The sequence below is a fragment of the Engystomops pustulosus genome, chromosome 2 (assembly GCF_040894005.1).
Source record: "Engystomops pustulosus chromosome 2, aEngPut4.maternal, whole genome shotgun sequence".
In the NCBI taxonomy this organism is placed as follows: domain Eukaryota; kingdom Metazoa; phylum Chordata; class Amphibia; order Anura; family Leptodactylidae; genus Engystomops; species Engystomops pustulosus.
The window spans coordinates 109,273,490-109,295,012 of NC_092412.1; the positions used below are offsets into that span (position 1 = coordinate 109,273,490).

Here is a 21,523-nt window from a genome sequence, read left to right on the forward strand (position 1 = left end):
GTTGCTATGGTGTCTTCCATGCCCTGTACATTGGACATTGCTGTGTAAGGATCATAAGGCCACTACCTTTGGTGGAAGTCTTGATATGAATATCTGCTGGTCCAAGTGGGTCTGTAGACGCTGGTGCAAAGCACCAGGAGTCCGGAAGACACAGTTACAAACAGTCCAATATTTCAAATATTTGTGATCAAAACAGAAATCAAGCAGAATCCAGGTGACAAGCCCAAGGTCAAGGACAAAGACAATTAGTCTGAGTACAGAGAACAAGCCAGAGTTCAGGACAGGAAGATATGCATCAGACTAAGGTCACTATGGGGCACATGGAGCAGAAACTGAGTCAGGATAAAGAGACTAGGTAAAAAATGGAGAATCCAATACACAGCACACATATGCATGGATCAGTAGAGCCACAATGCTCAATGGCCAGCAGTGGAGGTTACTTTTTTTTCATCACAGTTTTGAACTGGGAGACAGGTTAGATGTGTACGTAATGTCTCTTTAAAAACTCAGGCACTGACCAGGTGGTGATGACCAGGGGTAGGATGGTGAGTGAGGGCCAGAACACGCCAAGAAGCAAGGCAAGCAGTAAGAACAGCAACTGGGCAGTGTATAAAGAATATCCAGGCACTAAAAGTTTAAGTTAATGAACAAAGCTTTATTGCGATAATCCCAAGTATAACTGCATGGTATTGCACGTCTGTGCTTGTGGATGACGCTTGAGAGAGCACAGGATCGGGGAGCTGGAGCAAAGTATGTATACTTTTTCTAACACCAGCTCCGACCCCCAGGGATTTTTTGAAAGTTGTGCCTAATATTGGACTCAACTGAACTATTCTAAGGCCCTACTAAGGAATACAGTACATGTTGAGCAAAATATACAATGATGTGGAGTTTAGCACATCATATAGTTATGTTGTTCCTTAACAATTTTGCTTTTAAGTGGAAAAAGATTGTGTTTTGCTACAATCACAACAAGTGAGGATTTGGATGTTGAGTAAATAACAAATGATTTATATAGATCAATTTTCTTGCTAAGGAGCACCTGCAGTGATTTATATCAAATGAAATTAATCAGAAGCACAGACGACAACCATGCGCTTGTTCAAAGAATAATTGAAGACATTTTACCACCAGCTGCCTTGTAGTGCTTACTAAGTGACATCATGTATATATCTTGCTGTTTTATAGCTATTACAGCTTTTGAAGGACTGCATATCAATACAAAGCACAAGTATGTATAGGATCCATTTACTTCTTTTTTATATAAAAAACATCTCTGAATTATGAATTACAGGTCATTTTTGTTTGTGATAATTTTATCTATTCAACATTCCAATGTCATTATAAGTGTTTTCATACTATACTAGATGTTAAAGTCGTTCAACATCCCCTGGTTATTAGCTTATATGTACATGCACAAGGTTTTATATAATATTAGTCTACAAGTCTAGTCCATCTATTCCTAGCTGGATCACTGAACGGAATTTATAACCTTAGATATGTGGCTTGCTTAATCACTGGAGATAATAAATACATGTATACAGGAAAAAGGGTTAAATAACAGAATATTTATGAATATTTATGAACTGAACTAGAACAGAATTGAGGGTTATCTAAAGTTCCATATTGAACATTACTCTGCTTGTCTGATTTCAAATCCTGGGCTAAAGAATTGTAAATTGTGGACTATGCTCAATCCGTATAACTAAGCATGGTTTACTTAATATATAATTCATTACCTAACAATCCATGTCAGCAAGTCATTCAAGGACAAACCCGAATTTATTTATGCTGTGTGAAATAAGAACATGCCGCAGAACAGACATTTGTGTCTTTTCATCATTGAATTTCCCATGAAACAGTTTAGGGAAAAAAAATGTCATTGTACTGCAAAGAAACAGGTTTAAGAGCAGATTGGAAAGAGATATTGCCGTGCTATAAGATTCCTCAGGCAACACAAAAAACACTTAAACCTTTAATATAAAGGTAGATTGGATCCTTTATGAGACTGTAATTATCTTCATTAACGTAACTGGCAATGTAATTGACCAGTGAATAAACAATAAGATAATGGGATATGAATCTATAGGAACATTATTTTTTAAATGACGCTTTTGCAGCAAATTATACAATAAGCTAATTTGTAAAATTACCGTATATAGTTGAGTATAAGCCGACCAAAGTATAAGCCGAGGCCCCTAATTGTACCACAAAAACCTGGTAAAACCTATATTTTTAACTTGAGTATAAGCCGAGTTTGTATACTATATACACAAGTCAGTCACAATACACATCTGACAAGTAAAATTAATAACACTATTTTGTTTCAACGGCACCTGCTATAGGAAGCCAGGGTTCAGCGATGCAAAAAAGGTCTTATTACATAGATGCTGTTTTGGTGGCAAAAGGTACATCTAAAACAATTTTACTATAGAAAAACATGTGCAGATAGCACCCTAACAGGTGTGTGTTCAGCTCACCCCACAGTGTGATGGTCCACAGTCCTCTGGTATTAGCCTTGGTGCACGAAAAAGGAAAGACCACCGCCGGGTCCCAAAACCGCAAAAGGTACAAGGAATCTCAGCACTCACATGAAGCCACCAGGTTTGGTTTAAATAAATTTCTTCCTCTTTGTTCACATCTCCGGAACAACATGAAGTTACAGATTAAAAGATCGACGCGTTTCGACGCTTGTGCATCTTAGTCATGATCAGTTTCTATATTACTGTTCACTAAGCATTAAATTCTTCCTCTGTTTTTAGAATTCCTGTTTTTAACTTAAACATTTTGTTTACGTAAAGTTTAATGTAACGTTTATGTAAAGTTTAGCTCACCAAGGGTTAAGGTCATTTGGAGAGTGATTGGGGAGTATCCACCCCTTTATGGGCAGTCCTGGGATGACGCCATGATTCCAGGTAATTTAATGCTTAGTGAACAGTAATATGGAAACTGATCATGACTAAGACGCACAAGCGTCGAAACGCGTCAATCTTTTAAGCTGTAACTGCATGTTGTTCTGGAAATGTTATATTTTGCTTTAATTTTATGTTTCAGATATATTTTCTATATCCTGGACCCCATATAGCAGTGAAACATTGTATACAATTTTATTTTATTCAAAATGCAAATAAACATTACCAGCACCAGCTGATTTACCACTCTTTCAGGAATTACATCACAGCTCAGTGTAAATCCATTGTCCAAGCAGTATAAAGCCAATCCTGGATAAGTGTGATTAATACTTGAAATGTCTAGGAAGCAGCTAGAAAAGAATGAATGGATGTTCTTTATGTAGGAAGGAGGAAGAAGGCTATTTTTAGAGCCAGTTCTGCTTGGCATTGTTGCTTCAAGGGCTTGCACTTACAAATTCATTTCTCTGTCTCAAGTGGTTAAAGAAGTCACAACAAAAGCAGAAAATATGTGAATATAAAATGAGAAATACTGTCAGCTACAGAAATGTCAAGTTAAGTAGAGCAGTATATGTATCTCCAGTATGTAGAAATCTGCAGGATTTCTTTTTGATAGTCTTGGGTTATATGAGGTTGCCTTTTAAATTGCAGCAAACCCTGTTATTAAGTTTAATTAGTTTGCCCATAGCTGTTACATTAAGCAAAATAAAATTGCTTATATTTTCAGACTATTAATCTGATATTGTTTTTAAAAAAGGGGCAGTTACAAGAAAACTACGCACTGCTAATGTGATAATTTCAGTAGACTTGCTTTCAACACAATACTTACATATGGTACTAAAGTTGAAAATATATCACTTATATATTACCATAAAGGTGTCAAATATGTGAAATGGAAATTGATAAAAATGTAATATTTTATGTAACTATGCAGCAGTATAAAAAATGCGAAAAAATACACAATCTCAGATAATAAAAAATATAAAATAATGGGAGAAACTGAAAGTTTTATTCTAAATATTTATCTTATATATAAAATTATTATGAATTATTCTGATGTAATCATTATAAATGGTTGCATTTCAGTGCTTTCTGTTCCATGAGATGTAGTTTTACCCCACCATAAACACCCAGCAATTACCTTCCAATGAACGGAAGGATCTTCACTTATAATTTACAGAATTCGCTGCAATATTAATAGCAAAAGGTTGTCTAACAGGCATATCTCCATTAATTTATCTTTTTTTAAAAATCGTATAATATTTTGAGAATTGTGCAAAAGAATAAGAGAAATGAACACATTGTACTTATATTTTTTGTTGTTTTAACTTAAGTATGACTGTTTTTTGTTCTGTATTTATTTAATTAGTACATAGGAAAATGGAAAGTGATTCCCAGCACTGAACCTATCAAACTGCCCCTGCATACATAATAACCACCCTAAATGATCACCCATTTCCCTATAATAAGTAGTGTGCAGGGAATGGAGAAAGTACTACAACAATCATCTAGCCAAGGTCAGTAACAGGATTGTACATCAACAGACAAAAAACTAATCAGGTCCAAACTAAATGTAACAACAAAAGGTTTATGCCATAGCCAAATTAAGTCCAAAAGAATAGTCAAAAATAGCCAAAAGGACAAATAGAAATCAAATCCAAACAACACATACTCAAAGCTTAAGAAAAAGGTCAGGAGGGAATTTATCTGGCCAGTTATAAGCTGAGGGCAGGTGTAAGGCACATCTCAGTTTTAAACCCTTACTGCCTCTCATCCACACACTGTCACCACAAAACATGACACTTCACAACATGTTATGGTGTTAATATAGAAAATATATGCAGTCACACTTTAAACTTTGTATTACATAGAAATATCCATTGCAGCAAACAATTCAGAACACTGATAACTGCTGACACATGGGCTGTAAACAATGGTCCACGGTTCTGTTGCTTTTGTCCAGTTAATCTGCACTTGTCGTCTGCAGGTAGCATAAAGTTACATGTGTAATTCTTGTGCCACAGGAGAAACTTCTGACTATCCGGGGCATGCCCAATTATCAACAATTATATGCTCTTGTAAAACTACGTTATTTCATGTTATTTTAAATTCAATACATCCAACATTTGGTTATATACTATGTTTTAATGAAGGTCATTTTAACCATTTTATCAATATTATCTATGCTAAATAAATAAAGTACTTTTGTTAAGTCAACCGTGTCACAAACTTACCTGCAGCAAACAACATGACAGCAACTGGTCTGTAGAACCGCCTACGGGAACCCACACAGATGGAGACTAAGCCAATAAGGAACGCAATAAGTATAATGGCAGCACCACCAAGTAGTAAGGCAAGGGTTGCGATCTGCCAATCTAGAGAAAAGAGAAATGTAAAGAATGGTTAGAACAATGTTAAAAGTGTTAACAATACTATTCCATAACATTTGGTTTAAATGTAACCTGCCACTATATAACTGCAGTCTTTTCTGTATGCTGTATGGTTATGAACAGGAGAAGATGAGCAGATCAATACACAACTCTATGGAAAACGTCTTAGTACAATTTCATTTATCTATTTATTTCCTAGGTTTTTTCTTTAAAAGAGCACAGTTAGCATTAACTTTCTGTATTGCAGTCTACAAACACTCCCTTCCCTATTTTGGGATGCATACTATGTACTCTGCCACTTTGTAAGATTTTGTACTGATTACAAGTGTTATAATCTTATATTTTATTGACACTTTCCTGACTTGTCTAAAAGGTGAATGTGTGTTTAAAAATACAGGCGGTCCCCTACTTAAGGACACGCGACTTACAGACAACCCATAGTTACAGACAGACCCCTCTGACCTCTGGTGAAGCTCTCTGAATGCTTTACTATAGTCCCAAACTTCAATGATCAGCTGCAAGGTGTCTGTAATGAAGCTTTATTGATAATCCTTGGTCCCATTACAGCAAAACATTTTTTTAACTTCAATTGTCACTGGGGCCAAAATTTTTTTTTGTCTGGATCTACAATTATAAAATATACAGTTTCGACTTACATACAAATTCAACTTAAGAACAAACCTCCAGACCCTATCTTGTACGTAACCCGGGGACTGCCTGTACCAGAAAATAGTCATAAATGTACAATAACCCTAAATGTGATGCTTCACTTTATAAACACTCTATAAACTGCACATTAAATAAATACACAGTAAAAAATATATATGATCTATATAGTTCACTTTTACTGTATGGAGACACAACGCATAGCTATTACTTGCTTTTACTGTTTCAATTTTCAGTATGATGGAGCAGAAAAATGAAAACTATTAGACCTCATTTCTGGGAAAGAATTTACCATGTAAACTATGCCAATTTTGCTCTGAATAGAAGTAAATCAATTTTAAGCAGAGGTGCATTCTGGCAGCCTCAGACAACTGGTGCTTGTATGAGTTATAACAGGCAGAAAACAAAACAACAGAGGCATTATTCCTACTGAAACAGAATTCTAAGAAAGAAAGAAGAGTCCCTGAAAAGTGTTAAAGGCTTTAGTCTACAAATCCCCTGCTGAGAACATGTGCTGCATGGCTTCCTGAGAGACAGAATAAGTGGCGAAGTCTGCTTTTAACTGCAATCAACAAAACTGTAATTTAGAGTATGGGAAAAAACTATCCAGTATTATATTTAACCCCTTCCCGCCAAGGCCCTTTTTCGTTATTCCGTTTTCATTTTTCCCTCCACACCTTTAAAAATCCATAACTTTTTAATTTTTCCATTTAAAGAGCTGTGTGAGGACTTGTTTTCTGTGTAACAAATTGCACTTCATAGTGATGGTATTTAATATTGAATGCCGTGTACTGGGAAGCGGGAGAAAAATTCCAAATGCAGTGAAAATGGTGAAAAACGGTTTGTAATTTTTTTGGCAAATTAATGTATTTTTGTAAACATATATACATACACATTCAAGGATAATGCTGTACATTAGTACAGGGTCCTTGGGCAGGCCACACATTACACCCAGGTGTTGCAGTAGGATGGATCCCCTTTGCAAATGGCGTGGGGTCTGATCCTGATGGAAATCTGCCAGAATGCAATTACACACTGTGGGTTTGCTACACTGCGGTGTGTAAGGGGTTAATTAATATTATTTAGAATTATTTCCCTTGGCTTTGCATTAGTACCATTAAACAAAAGCATACCAAATAAAATAGATTGCCTCCTAAATGATTTTTTTTAAATAAATGCATTCCAGTCTCATCGTCAAATAACAGGTGCTTATAATGGAAAGTAGCTTATAAAGGAAAATAGTTACCGTATTTTTCGGCCTATAAGGCGCACCGGACTATAAGGCGCACCTCTAATAAATGCCTGCTAAGACATCTAGGTTCATATATAAGGCGCACTGGAGTATAAGGCGCAGGATCAAATGCAGTACCTAAAAATGACCAGCAGGGGGGACAGACCTGTGCACAGTTCAAGCCAGCTACACTTCCCGGGAAACTTGTCTTCAGCATGTCAGAGAGCTCCGATCTCAGAGGTATGGGCTGCTGGGGGTTAATGCAGGGTGATGCAGCAGGGGTTAAGCGGTCTCCCTCTGCCCCTTCTCCTTCCCTCCTCAGCCAGGGTGTTATTCCTGTGGGGTTCCTTGTGGCTCCTTCTCTTTCCCCTGTTACAGGGCTGTCAGGTATGGGGGATTGTTTACTGATGATGATGATTGCCTCGTGGTCGGCACTATGGCAGCTCCGCTCTCTCCGTGCTAGGGGAGGGCAGGATGGGCACAATGTTAGTTGTGGTGCCAGGGCACTTCAGGAGCTAGGGACCCTGTATACTGTGTGGGAAGGTGCAGGAAATTTCTGGGGATGGAGCTATTAAACACTGGTAAATGTACAGTACATCTTGTCTGTAGTACCTTTCTGTATAAGTTCATATATAAGGCGCACTGGCCTTTAAGGCGCACCTTTGATTTCTGAGAAAATGAAAGGATTTTTGGTGCGCCTTATAGGCCGAAAAATACGGTATATTACAGTATTAATCATGTCACATCAAAGTTGGTTGAAACAAACCATTAACTGAGACAAATCAATCTCTAAATACCAAGGAATTATACAAATTGCAATTATTTAACATACAATCTTGCAAACACAAGGTATCTGGTACGTCACTGAAAATCCTTCAACGGTATATAGGATTTGCTAACAGCAGTCTTCATTCTGCTTCTAGAGCAGCACATACAGTGGATATGGAAAGTATTCAGTCACCTTTACATTTTTTACTCTATGTTCATTGCAGCCAATTGTTAAGATGAAAAAGTTATTTTTTTCTCATTAATGGACACTCTGCACCCCATCTCGAAATGTTATTTTTTCTAATTTATTAAACATGAAAAGCTGAACTATAAAATGAGATGGTTCTACTCCTTCATTGGAGTCCAGCTGTGTCTAATTAAAATGATCTGACTTCATTAGGAAATGCACACGCCTGTCTATATAAGAACTCACAGCTCACAGAGCATGTCAGAGCACATGAGAATCATGAGGTCTAAAGAACGGCCCAAGGTGCTCAGAGACGGAATGGTGGCAAGGTACACATGTGGCCAGGGTTACAAATGAATTTCTATAGCACTCAAGGTTCCTAAGTGCATGTGTCCTAAGACCACAGCTCTTCCTCCACCTGCTGCCCAGCCAAACTAAGTAATAGTGGGAGAAGAACCTTGGTGAGAGAGGTAAAGAAAAAACACAAGATCACTGAGATTGAGCTTCAGAGATTCATTAATGAGATGGGAGAACCCTGGGTTCTCAACCCTGGGTTTTGCCTGCACAGCTTCTTCCAGGGCTGGTTTTAATTCTAAGTGGTACAAATGGAGAAAACCAGGCACTGTTCATCCCTTGCCAAATACAATCCCAACAGTGAAACATGGTGGTAGCAGAATCATACTGTGGTTACAGGACGACTGGTAGCAATTGAAGGAAAGATGAATACGGCCAAGTGCAGAGAAATTCAGCCAAAGGTTCACCTTACAACAAGACATTGGGGCATATTTATCATACGCTAGTGCTCGTGCGGCATGCATGCCTCTCGATGTATCGGGGCAGCCGTCTGCGCAGCGTTTATCCTACGCAAGTCGCCGGCAGCTGCGAGTGCGCAGGCATGGGGACAGTAACGCCCTGCGCCGGCCCACTCCCAGCCAGCAATGCCCTCCACTCGGCCGGCCGCACCCCCCTCCCTTCACGCCCTACTGGCAAATAATCACAAAAGCTAGCAATAAGCTAGCATTTGCGATTATTTCAGGGCCTCTGCGCCATTGGCGTTGCGCAGAGGTCCTGATAAATATGCCCCAATGACCCTAAGCACATAGCTAAAATAACAAAGCAGTGGCTTCAGAACAACTCAGTGACCATTCTTTACTGGCCCAGCTAGAGCCCTGACCTAAACCCAATTAAGCAACCAATGTTAACCATCCAATCTGAGGGAACTGGAGAGGATCTGCAAGGAATAATAGCAGAGGGTCCCCAAATCTAGGTGTGAAAAACTTGTTGCATCATTCCCAAGAAGACTCATGGCTGTACTAGTTCAAAAGGTACTCAATGCTGAGCCAATGGGCTGATTACTTATGACCATGTGATTTCAGTTTTTTTTGTTTGATAAATTAGCAAAAATATCTATATTTCTTTTCTGTCCAGATGAAGTGCAGAGTGTACACTCATGAGCAAGAAAAATAACTTTTTTTTAATCTTGCCAACTGTCTGAAATGAAACAAAGAGTGAAAAATGTAAAGGGGTCTCAATAATTTCCACTGTAATATAACAGATAACCTATATCTGCTGGGGAAATAGTTGCTTACAGTTTATCACTATAATGTGATCTTTCTGTCTGTTGATGAGGGTGTTTTCCATGATAAGTGCACATGCAGGAAATATTATATATTCAAGGGTCTAGTCATCTCACTTTACACTTCATGTTGCATTCTGCTGGTTCAGTTGCTAGTTTACTTGGTTATACAGTTTAGTCGGGTAAGATCACACTAGACCTGGGATGATCTTCTAAGAGATATTGGTTTACAATTGGGAGGAGTGAAGATGAAATGGGAGTTGGTCTGAGAGAGGGTATAATGTTCTGAAAAGGGGACGCAGTGAGATAGTTGGGAATTGCTTTGTTAATGTATATAACATATTATTCTCAGGGGGAGAGACAATCCTCGGCAAGATGATGATGACGCCCATGCGCCACCATCTTTTTCGGCGGCGATCGGTGATAACACCCGCGATCGGTGCAATATGCAGAAAATACTTAGCCCTCTCCATGCACTGCCACCCGACGTGGGCCGTACTATTATGGCGCGTGTCGGTATGATGTTAAAGCCCCCAGCACTCAATACCAATACACTGATAATATCCACTTTAACTAAGGAATGTAATTTTACATAAACCTAATTCAACAAGATTTCTTAACATAATAAAAAAAAAATTCTTGAATTAGTGCACACCTCCCCCTAACCTGCAAGGGAAATACTGAAGTAGACTAATCATCACAAACTTTTGTGTTAAAGGGAACCTATGAGTCAAATCAACTCCCCAAAACTATATATAAACTGCCATTAGAAAGCATTGCCCCTATATTGTCCCTCTCCATGCCTGCAAACTTAAAACATTCCTAAAGCTGTATGCAAATGACCGGAGGTGATTCCGATCAGCATCTTCCCTGAAGCCGAGTCCTGCTTATTCATGGCTCTTCTGCACAGCCCAGTACTTTATTAACAGCCCATATAATGGTCTGCTGCCGATGAGGGAAGGAAGTCACAGGCCTTCCCCTCCCCTGTGACTTTTGAGAGAAGCAGAGATTCAGATGCTGACAGTGTTAGGGAAGATAACAAAATGCAGCCCTCTGTACAAGTTTGTTTAGCAGCTGCCTACATCCAGCTCACATCTCCATTCACTTCTTTGGGCTCATGCATAAGGCTGTGGATTCCCTGGGCCCTGTGCATGCATCCACTATCTAAGATGCCAAAAATAGAGCAGGTCCTATTCAGATTTGTGTATGCGCCCCATGGGGTCTTTTTCAATTGTCATTGCCGCATGAATGCCACTTACCCGCTGGGACTGTTGTTTTCGTGCCATATATCTGTATGTCCTGTGTGCAGAAAGCCCTACACAATATCATAAAACCAGTTAATGGATTGATGTATAGTATTCCAAGTGTCTCTTTAGTCGGCTTTGTGCAGGTGATCTGCTTTTGCAGAACAAAATTCTATCCATTGTAGAAAAACAAACTGAAACATATATGTACAAATTTTCAGCCCTTATTTACAATTTTTAATCGTAAGATCAACCAAACATGCCATACTGTGCATAGAATTTTATTTAGGGATCAATGTTGTTAAATTGTCAGAACCATTAAGAGTTTGAATACTGCTGTACTGCTTGAATACTATGTACATCTTTAGGGTGGGGGAGTGCTAAGTGAGTTTTCACACTGTTTATAATGGTATCCCTGCTGAAGAGACTATGCTCATGTCACTTTAGATGTGTGCTCGAAAATACACAGGATCTTAGGAAAACACTGAAGGGAATTCATAAACCCCCTTCACCACATTTCTATCTAAAAGCCAATATAAAAGTAGAAATCGACTAATAAACTGTGATAGATTAATCAACACTATGATGAATTTGGCGAAGCACTGGACTAGTATTGTTGAGGTCTGCACTGTTGGAGCCTGTGACACATTAATAAATTCACCCATTTGTTTCCAGGATATCAAAAATATTTTTTGCATAATATCAAAAACCCTTGATTTAGGTTACCCACACTTATCGGTGTGTATCTGTTTATACCAGCCTAATAACTACGGCCCTGTCTTATAACCACAGCTCAGAAAAGAAAATACATCCTGTGTACCCTTTCTATGTGCTTACAAAAACCTAGAAGCAAAATGTTTTCTGATAACCACCTCCTGGAGAATTCATTTTATTGATCTACTTATATGAAATTAATTATCTATCTAGGAAATTTTATATATAAATGTCAAGTAAAAATATTTTATTTGCTAATGCAAGTAAAACAGAATTTAAAAAGATTTGTAATATAACATCTATTCAACATCTATTTTTCCCACTAAATAGCTCAATAGCCCCAATGTGGCTCCATGTTATTTTCATTGTACAATAACTATAATTGAGCAGAATAATGGAAATTTAATTTGGGTGTGAATAGAGCCTTAACCCCTTACCGACATTAGACATAGTACTACGTCAGGAGTGCCTTCCCTCCATACAGCAGGTTACCACCACATATGAGGTATTGTTATATTCGGGAGAAATCAAACTTTGCGGAGCATATGGGTATTTTTTTATTTTATCCATTGAGAATTTATGCAATCTGAATGATAGGATCAGGTATAAGGGAGGCCTTGACGGTCAAATACACATAACATATGTGTCCTGTCTTGCTATCATAGTTAGGCCCCCTACCTAGTAGCGCACCTGGATAGTGCCAAGTCAAGTGCTCAAATAGAATCCAAAATTGCCCTTCAAAAGAGAAGGGAAAGAAGGCACTAATGCAATACACAAGTAGTTTAGTTTTAAAATGTCAAAAAACTTTTATTAATGCTACAATACATAATACAGTTTACGCGCGTTTCGGCTCTAACTGAGCCTTCGTCTGGGGGGAAAGGCTCAGTTAGAGCCGAAACGCGCGTCGGGGAGGCAGCCTTCCCGGGCAGTGGAACAAAATCACGGGCATTAGGTAAGAACTGGTAGCCCTATTCTAGGGGCCCTGGTACACTAGATTCACATCCCAGTGGCCATCTTTATGCTGTGCACACCTGTGCGGACTTGGGACAGCTTTAATAGGGTTCATTCCCTTTGGCAACCAGCTCACCATACTCTATATACATACATATTAGTTCCACCTAGCCCAATGCTAGACCTCCCTTTCTTGTCTCTGTGTTCCATCACCCAATATTGTGTTGTACCCTGTGGACACCCTCAACGGTGAGGCCACAATTTTGTCTCCATGGTTTTTAAACTGTATTATGTATTGTAGCATTAATAAAAGTTTTTTGACATTTTAAAACTAAACTACTTGTGTATTGCATTAGTGCCTTCTTTCCCTTCTCTTTTGAAGGGACATTTTGGATCCCATTGAGAATTTGTACATGTTTTGAAAACCACATTCTTTTAGCCAAAAAAATTGAAATTTCAAAATTGCACATGATTTTGTTTTAACACCTGTAAAACAATTAAAGCAATAACAAACTTCATAAAAAATGTTTTACATACGTTGAGGGGTGTAGTTTCTATAATGGGGTAATTTATGGGGTTTTACTATTATTTAGGCCTCTCAGAGTGACTTGAAATCTAAGCAGGTCCCTCAATAGCAGGATTTTGTGTTTTTTATGAAAATGTGAAAAATCACACCTAAAGTTCAAAGCTCTATAACCTCCTAAAAATGACAGGACTCATAAAACATCAAGTCAACATAAAAAAAATCAGACATTTGGTTAATGTTAGTTATCAAGTATTTTTGCTGTTATGACTATGTGTTGAAAAGAAGAACATTTTGAATTTAGAAAATCAAAAAAATTTCCAAATTTACAACAAATATGTTTTTTTTCATAAATAAACGCAAAACATACCACACAAATTTTTCAACTAACATGAAGTACAAAGTGTCCCAGGAAAACACAAAATCACTTTGATATGTTGAAGCGTTTCAAAGTTATAACCACTTATAGTGACACAGGGCAGATTTGAAAAATGGGCTTCGGCGGCAAGGGGTTAAAAAGAAAATAATGTGCTTTTATGAAAATAATATCTAGTGTATAAAGCATTAGAAAGATTATATTATTGAAGATCTAAATCATTTTTTCATGCAATTCACATTATAAAGAAAGTAATTGGAAAGTAATTGGAACAAAATGTTCACCATTAATATCCAGATGGGTCTATACTATCACATATTCTCATTAGTTACAGCAATAATTAGTAAAGTGGAGATGTGTATTTGCCTCATGTAATGTTAAGGTCCTTTTTCAAAGATAATGTAGAACTCCTGTCATTCTGCTCACAATGAAGCAATCCAGGACAAGAAGAGGTTGGCATTCAATGTATACAAAATGTAAATGCTAAATAGCTGATCTAATAGCATGCAGTGACCCTAAGAAGGTAGAAAATACAAAAAAAAAGGAAAGACAAAAAGAAAAGATCAAGACAGAAAGTCTATATAGGAGATAGTTCTACAACTTAATCAATTACCACATTGCCATGCTCATCAATAACGTTAAAAAGGTTTACAGAGAAAATAGAGAGAAGTATAAGGTTCTAAAATTCGGATGGACAATGGCACCATAACTCAGAAGTATGGATGTGTCCTACCTTTAAGAAATTTTCCCAGGATATTGAACTGATGACCTTTTCATAAGAAAGACCATTTAACTTAGATCAGCAGTGGAACGCCATCTGGTTAGACCAGCAATAAGTTGTTCCCATTAGCATCTGGTGCTGAAACTGGCTCAGATAATGGTTTGATGCACCTGGCTACACTCTTTGCCGGTCATTTATTATTATTGTTGTTATTCTTTCCTTTCTCTCTATTTGCACCTTTTTAAGTGATTTTTCCCTTTCTAGTGCCTATTTCAATGGTTTACAAAAGTGGAGAAGTTTTCTTCTGTGTTAGGTTTATCTTAGCAGGATAGATGTACCTGCTTAATTTGAGAATTTTTGGCTCAAATCAGCTTACTTGCGCCGGAAATATGCACAAAACTAAGCCAGAAAGTTCTTGTTGTTAGCAAGATTCTTTCTGTGGACTTTTTATCATAAAAAACTGTGCAAATTGCACCAAATTAAAACCAACACATCTAACACACCAAAAAAATTAAAAAAAACTCATGAAAAAAAACAATAATAAAACAGGATAAATGCCATAGAAAGTTACCATAGAAATATCACTGATGATATTTTGGATTGAATATCAATATTAATAATTCAGAATCCCATTTTATCTCTATCCTATAGGACAGATCATTCCTAGGTTAGTGACCATTTTACCTCTTCAAACATGACCATCCAGAAAAAGGGAGGTAAGAGTGTAGAGAACAGACAATAAAAGAACAGATCAATGTAGTTTATCTGCATGAGGTCATCTTCCAAGATTCAGTGGTGATTCTACTGGGGAAACCATTGAAAAATTGGGTAGGCTGTTCTTAAAAACTATGAGAGGCAAACTAGAGTGTCTTTTTCGGATCAGATTTTGAAGTAGATGACAGCTTCAAAATTCCTTCCAAACACTGTATGAACATACCGTTATCTTATCCTAGTTCCTTTGGAATCCCAGAATCACAATGATTATTCATTGGAAGTATACACTTGTAAGAGAAATACAGTGCACTTCCTGTCTACCTTTAAGATGTCCTCAGATAACTTTCCGCAGGGCTCATTTCACACATGGGGCATTTGTTTCTATTTTGCTCTTCTCTTATAGTAGAATATAATGGAAGCTAAATAGTAAATACATTCCATGATACTTTAGGTTAAATGCACAGAAGGGCAGCTTTGATAGAATGGTATATAGTAAACCCCTGAATACAGTTGTGAGCTAAACAACATATAATGCATACTTTTTTTTATAGTGGGTCTAGTGGCACTTGTTGATCTCTGTTAGACCGGTTTTGGGTGCAGCCACAGTAGGTCTTAACACCAAAAAGACCCAATAGGGAGGTTTGACAAAATTTTTTTTGTGGATGTGGGCTGTTAGAAAACCCTTTCTTTCAGTCTTCTACTTTGTATCATTTATCATTATTTGTATATATCTTCGTTCAATATTAATATTTTTATTTAACATTGCACAGTCTATAATTTATGATTTATCGCAATATATGTATCGCAACAGTGAAACACTATCCGAAAAAGAACATAAGCAGACTTTAAGTAGATTGGTCCAGGTCAGGTTTTTTCAACTTAACCCAGTCCGTGGAAATCCAAACCAGACAACTTCCAGCCCGGAAGGGGTATTTAACAAAATGTATCAACAAGGAGGTTTTCATTACAAAAAAGCTACTGAGGAAGAAGCATTGCGCTTCGAAACGCGTCTAGCTACAAGACACATATAGGATTTGAACAGATCCACTAACATTATTGCCCATAAAAGGAATGAAAAGACACTCACCTGGAAAGCGCTTGTAAATCCAAACCCATCATCTGGAGCTCTGGCTGGCACGACCGCATTCATTAACGTAACACCATCTACGACACATTGCAGTCGCTCGGTCTGAACTGGAGGAGGAGAGGCCACGCGACAAAGTGGAGGTGTGTGAACTGACACCTTACAACACCTTCTGACCACGTTCCCGAACGGCGTACACAGACTCCATCACACGTGGACAGCCGCGGACTCCAGCATACGTAGATACCTGGACTTTGCCTACCTCAACATATTGAGAACAGCAACACAACCTTGAGGACATCTATGCTCATCGTTGCCAACTAATCGTGAGTGCCCATACTTCCATTTAAGATCACTTACAAAAAGATAATCAAAACGATAAAAGAGTCTTCACAGGTGTAGGGCCCTACATCCTGTTTAATAGCGAAACCTCCTGGACACCAATCTACTATAGAAAGTCAAAATCCTCGATTTCTAAATATAATTCTGATACAAATTTTAGACCTCGGATTTTTTGGACTTTTATTTTTTGGACTTTTTATTTTTATTTTTATGCATGCATTTTTTAGATCTTTCATATCTTTGTCATATGCCCATTAGAGGTAGTAAGTAATATCCAAGCCTATATATTTTATCAACATATAAGCGTGCGCACGCCATATATTTGTCAGAGATATTGAGAAATAACCAAGCCTCTATTTTTCAATTTATCTAATACATAGATAAATTAGATTGTCTTTATGAAAAGAAATATGGTATATATGTATTATATGTAAAAAACAGACGAATCTAGTCCACATACCGTATGACCGAAATATCAAAGTATATATAATATCCATCTGTAAAAATACTATATTGTCTGTTACAAATTAAGATCAAGTATCTGTTCCTATTGTAAGGAATTTTATACTTGTTTTTTATTCATTTATTTCTGTTAGAAATTGTTATTAAAAATTATTATTCACTTCCGAAACCGTCTTTTGAGCGTGCCCACATCCACAAAAAAAATATAATGCATACTGGCCATCTTCTAATGACTAGCCCACAGCAGACCCAATTCTTTATGCAATCTTTGGTAGGTATTTAAAGAGAACCTGTCAGGCAAATTAACCCCCTAAACTAAATATATTTTTTTATAAACTGCCATTAGAAAGCATTGCCTGTATCCCTTGATTGTCCCTCTAAATGCCTTCAAACTTAAGCAATGAGGTTCTAAAGCTGTATGCAAATGACCTGTGAGATGTCCAATGAGTCATTATCATATTCAAGCTGTCCAGCTTATTCATGATTGGGAGGCACAGCCACACCCCCAGTGCTTGACTTACAGCCTGTATAATGATGTGAGGTATAATGGTGTAATGGCTCCACCATGTGCTTCCTGGTGCTGGTGTGTGTATAGGAGAGATACAACAGCTCCAGGATGCAGCCATGTTATAGCAGAACATGTCAGATACATGTGCAGCTGATGTCTGTGTCTCACGCATGTGTATTAGGAGGGACAGCATGTCAGCAGATAAAGCACAGACACTAGCAATGCTTTACAAACAGACATGAGCAGGGGGAGGAGAGGGGAAGGATACCAGTGGTGACATCACTGCCTCTGACAATGTGACCAGCCTTATTTACATAATAAAGAAAAGATGATTTTATAATGATAAATGTATGAATTATCTAGATAAAGGCTGGGATGGGATCCTTGTGAGCTGCTCCAACAGGTAGTGGTGACAGAAATAGTGACAGAGATCTGATGACAGGTGTCCTTTAAAGAGGACCTGTCACCCTAAAAAATGCTTTAGGAGCTGCTTACTAAAGTAACATTGTGATAAAGCTAGCAAACATTGCATTGCCATAGCCTCGGAATGACAGTCCAAGCTTACAGCGGTCCAGTGTATTCATGAGGGGGCCGAGGTGCTGCCTGCTCTGTAGCTTCTCCCATGACCGCCCCTACCACACCAAAGGCCGGTGGTGACTACCAAGCTTCATGCTGCAGTCACCACCTCCTTGGACCACTCGCTCATTAATAGGCCGGACCCAGCGTTTCCGAGGTTATGGCAGTGCACTGTTTGCTAGATTTATCGGAAGGTTTAACACGGCTACATATGGGGTAGGGCTAGAGTGTTGTTTTAGGGTGACAGGTCCTCTTTAAAGGTTCTGCTGGAATTTAAGATTTCAGCAAGATTTCCACGACAAATAATATACCAGTAAGGGAAAGGAACTTATATTACACTACTGAGTCTGATGGCAGTCATATTTAACTGGATTTTACACAAAGGTTAACTTTTCAGATAAGAACATTTAACAAAATTATGATAGCATAATGTGTCCATAAAGAGAAGGGCATATGCCAACTTTTCATGTTATTTGTAATTTAATGGAATATGATCCTCTTGAGCCTATGTTAATGTTCAATGTCCTAGACAGATATTATGTGAAGGCTTGTCCATAATTTTGTTCATTCGTTTTTCATTCAGCCTCACATCTGTCTCTTTTATACTGCAAAACATAAAACGAACAGGAAAAGAGCTGCACATTTCATCTACCCTAAAGCTTTTCTTTGCAGAATGCAGTTTGGGAAAAATTCAATAATTGGTTTACGTGCTGTTGATTAGATTTTATTTTATTGCATTTTGGATCATTCTTTCCACGTCATAAACTGAAACAGATGATGTAGACATAGCTACTTTTATGCTGTGCAAACAATATAGCAATAAAGGAGGCAGAACAAAGCGTTCACAATGTGATCATTCTGAAACAAAGAAAGGGAATTAAGAAATAATGGGAATCATTCAACAATCAGCATCTGAGTGACAAAATGCATTACAAATGATTCCACCCTTTACTTTGTTTTTGTGGTTGATGAAAAGGCATTTCTATTGAGCAGAGACCAAATGTAAAGCATTATTAAAGTATTACCTTTAAATGGAGGTCTAGGCAGGTTTTATATCTCAAACTTGGCAAAATGTGCAGCGGCCTTTGAAAGGGACACAATCATAGAGGTGCAATTATGGAGAGCTTTTTGTTGTGTGACAGTGTGATCTCATTATCTACCTGCTGGAATGCCCTGTGGACTTGTGTAAGAGGCTGGATTACAATATCATGCCCACAAGTACTAAGAGAAGAGAAAGGTGCATTAGAAATGTGTAACATTAAATCCTGTATCACTACATGATTCAGGAGGCTGCAGAGTAGTCATCTCAGCTGTACTGCTGTGCTTTGGAAAGCATCACATTCTTTTCCTAATAAGTAGATAGAGATGGTAGTATAATCAGTCTAAAAAGGTAGAAAAAATAGCAGAGCTCATGCATGTATCAAAGAAACTACTTAAGTGGTTAGAAAGATATCAATATGGCTTTGAGGCTGGTAGGCAATGGAGGTGGTTGAGCAATGTTTCAAAGCTTATAGGCATCAGAATGATATAAAACGTAACATAATATAGTTTAAAAGTAATATAAAACAGTCAAATGTCTTCAAACTGTTGTTTTTATGTTTTTGTTCTGCTTTACTATTTTTTAAAGAACAACATAGAGGAAAATTTCCTTTGATGTTCCCATTGACTTTAATGTTTCTTATATTTTATGATAATCGGTCCATTATTTAGATAATTTTTTTACCTCTTTTCCATAATTTTTTTCTTTGTTAAAAAGATTTTCATTTTTATTCTACCAACAATCTAAAAAAATGCTCCACCAACTAACTTGGAAGGGGTCCCCACCAGCAGCAATGGCAGCAGGCAAATTAATCATTGGCACTAGCACCGGACTCCAACCTGGAGCTCCAACAGCTCCAATGATGAGCCGGTTTTGGTATGTAATCATTTGCATGCATATCTCTTTCTGCAGCCAGTACCAGCAGAGGGGTATAATACACACCTCTGGCATGCAGCCTCTGTAAGCCGCAGGAGATAAATACATTTTGTTACTTTTAATGCTGCATTGGGGCTAAAAATAACTAAGAAAGGGTGGGAGAAAATAAAGAAAGGCATGGTTGAATTCAATTGAGCAACAAGACAAATAAACAGTGCAACCTGGCAATTTGATGTGGGATACTGAGCAATCAATGTCCCAACAATGGTTGCTTAACACAATGAGTTGATGCAATGTTTTAACCTATGTGACATCTTTGTTGTACTTTATGGGGCACATTTACTTACCCGGTCCTGTCGCGATCCAGAGGCGCGTTTTCCGTCCGGTGATTCACTAAGGTTGTGCGCCCGATGTCCACCAGGTGTCGGTGCTGCAGCGAGGTCCGCCGAGGTTCGCCGGAGCTCACCAACCTACTCCCGGCGCATGTAAGTGCATTTCAAGCGACATATTTTTTTTTTTTAAATACCACGGTTTTTCTGAATCCGTCGGTTGTCCGACGGCCACCCCCTCCGTCGCATGCATGCTGGCGCCGATGCGCCACAATCCGATCGCGTGCGCCAAAAACCCGGGGCAATTCAGCGCAAAAAGCTAATTTTCAGGAAACCCGACGAAAAAGAGCCATTTAGACCCTTAGTAAATGTGTTTGACAAAATACAACTTAATGTTTAAATAAAATGTAGCCTAAATATTTTTTTCTAAATCTAAAAAAATTGCTGAAAAATGCACAAATAAGCTGAGATTTTACTGTAAAACTGTGGCTAGTAGTGACAAAATATTTTTAACTAAAAGGGAACTTGGATAAACAAACTTATAATGATTGTTACTCCACAATCAAAAATGTGGCTGCTAACTTTTATGCAAAACATTTGCCTAAAGATGAACCTAGGAAAATACACAGGGGCAGATTTATCAAGCTGTCTGAAAGTCAGACATTTATTCCTCAATCCAAGACTATCAAGTAACATATCTATGAATGTAGCAGAGAAAGTATATTTACTGAGTTGGAGAATATATGAAGTTGGCTATATTATTCATGAGATCTCAATCTCAAACAGTGAGATTCCCTGCAACTATTGCAATTCTGACCACAATTTCAGCTGATTGTTGTGGAATTGTGAACCGTCAGATAACTTTTACAACCTGGTCCATTTATATGACCAAACAGACCAAACAACTTTTAGACTAATGCTATTTGAGTGGTTTTCCATGTCCCAAAAAATGTTGACACAGAAGTCAACAGGTAAGCACCACCCCAGGAAATTGAAACAACAACTGGTCCACAAACATCGAGACAAGCTGGTTATTTGGGCAGCAGAAATTTGCTGATCTTTCTGACAAAGAAAGTTTTCAAATGTTAGCTTACTACCAAACAAAATCATGTAAAGTGTTAATGACATCTAACATAAGTCTTTTGGTCATTTCTTAAGTTGACACACCAGGAAATGCTCGCCCCTCATTCCTGACATCAAGGACCGTCTTCTCTCAGCACCTTCACTTCTTCAGAGATGCCGACGAATATCACAAGCAATTTTAAAATATGTATCAGGACTTTTACTCTGACTCTTGGTATTAGAGGCAGCAAAATGTATGGTTAGCAAAATACCCC

General features: G+C 37.9%; 1 protein-coding gene across 1 annotated transcript in view; it reads right to left on the minus strand.

Annotated features, from left to right (window-relative positions):
- The window catches only part of TMEM47 (transmembrane protein 47), an 89,256-nt gene that overhangs the window by 15,831 nt on the left and 51,902 nt on the right, over nucleotides 1–21,523 (minus strand). The window contains exon 2 of the mRNA XM_072135928.1: nucleotides 5,144–5,284. Coding sequence (XP_071992029.1) covers nucleotides 5,144–5,284 — 141 coding nt within the window. The remainder of the gene's footprint in view (nucleotides 1–5,143; nucleotides 5,285–21,523) is intronic.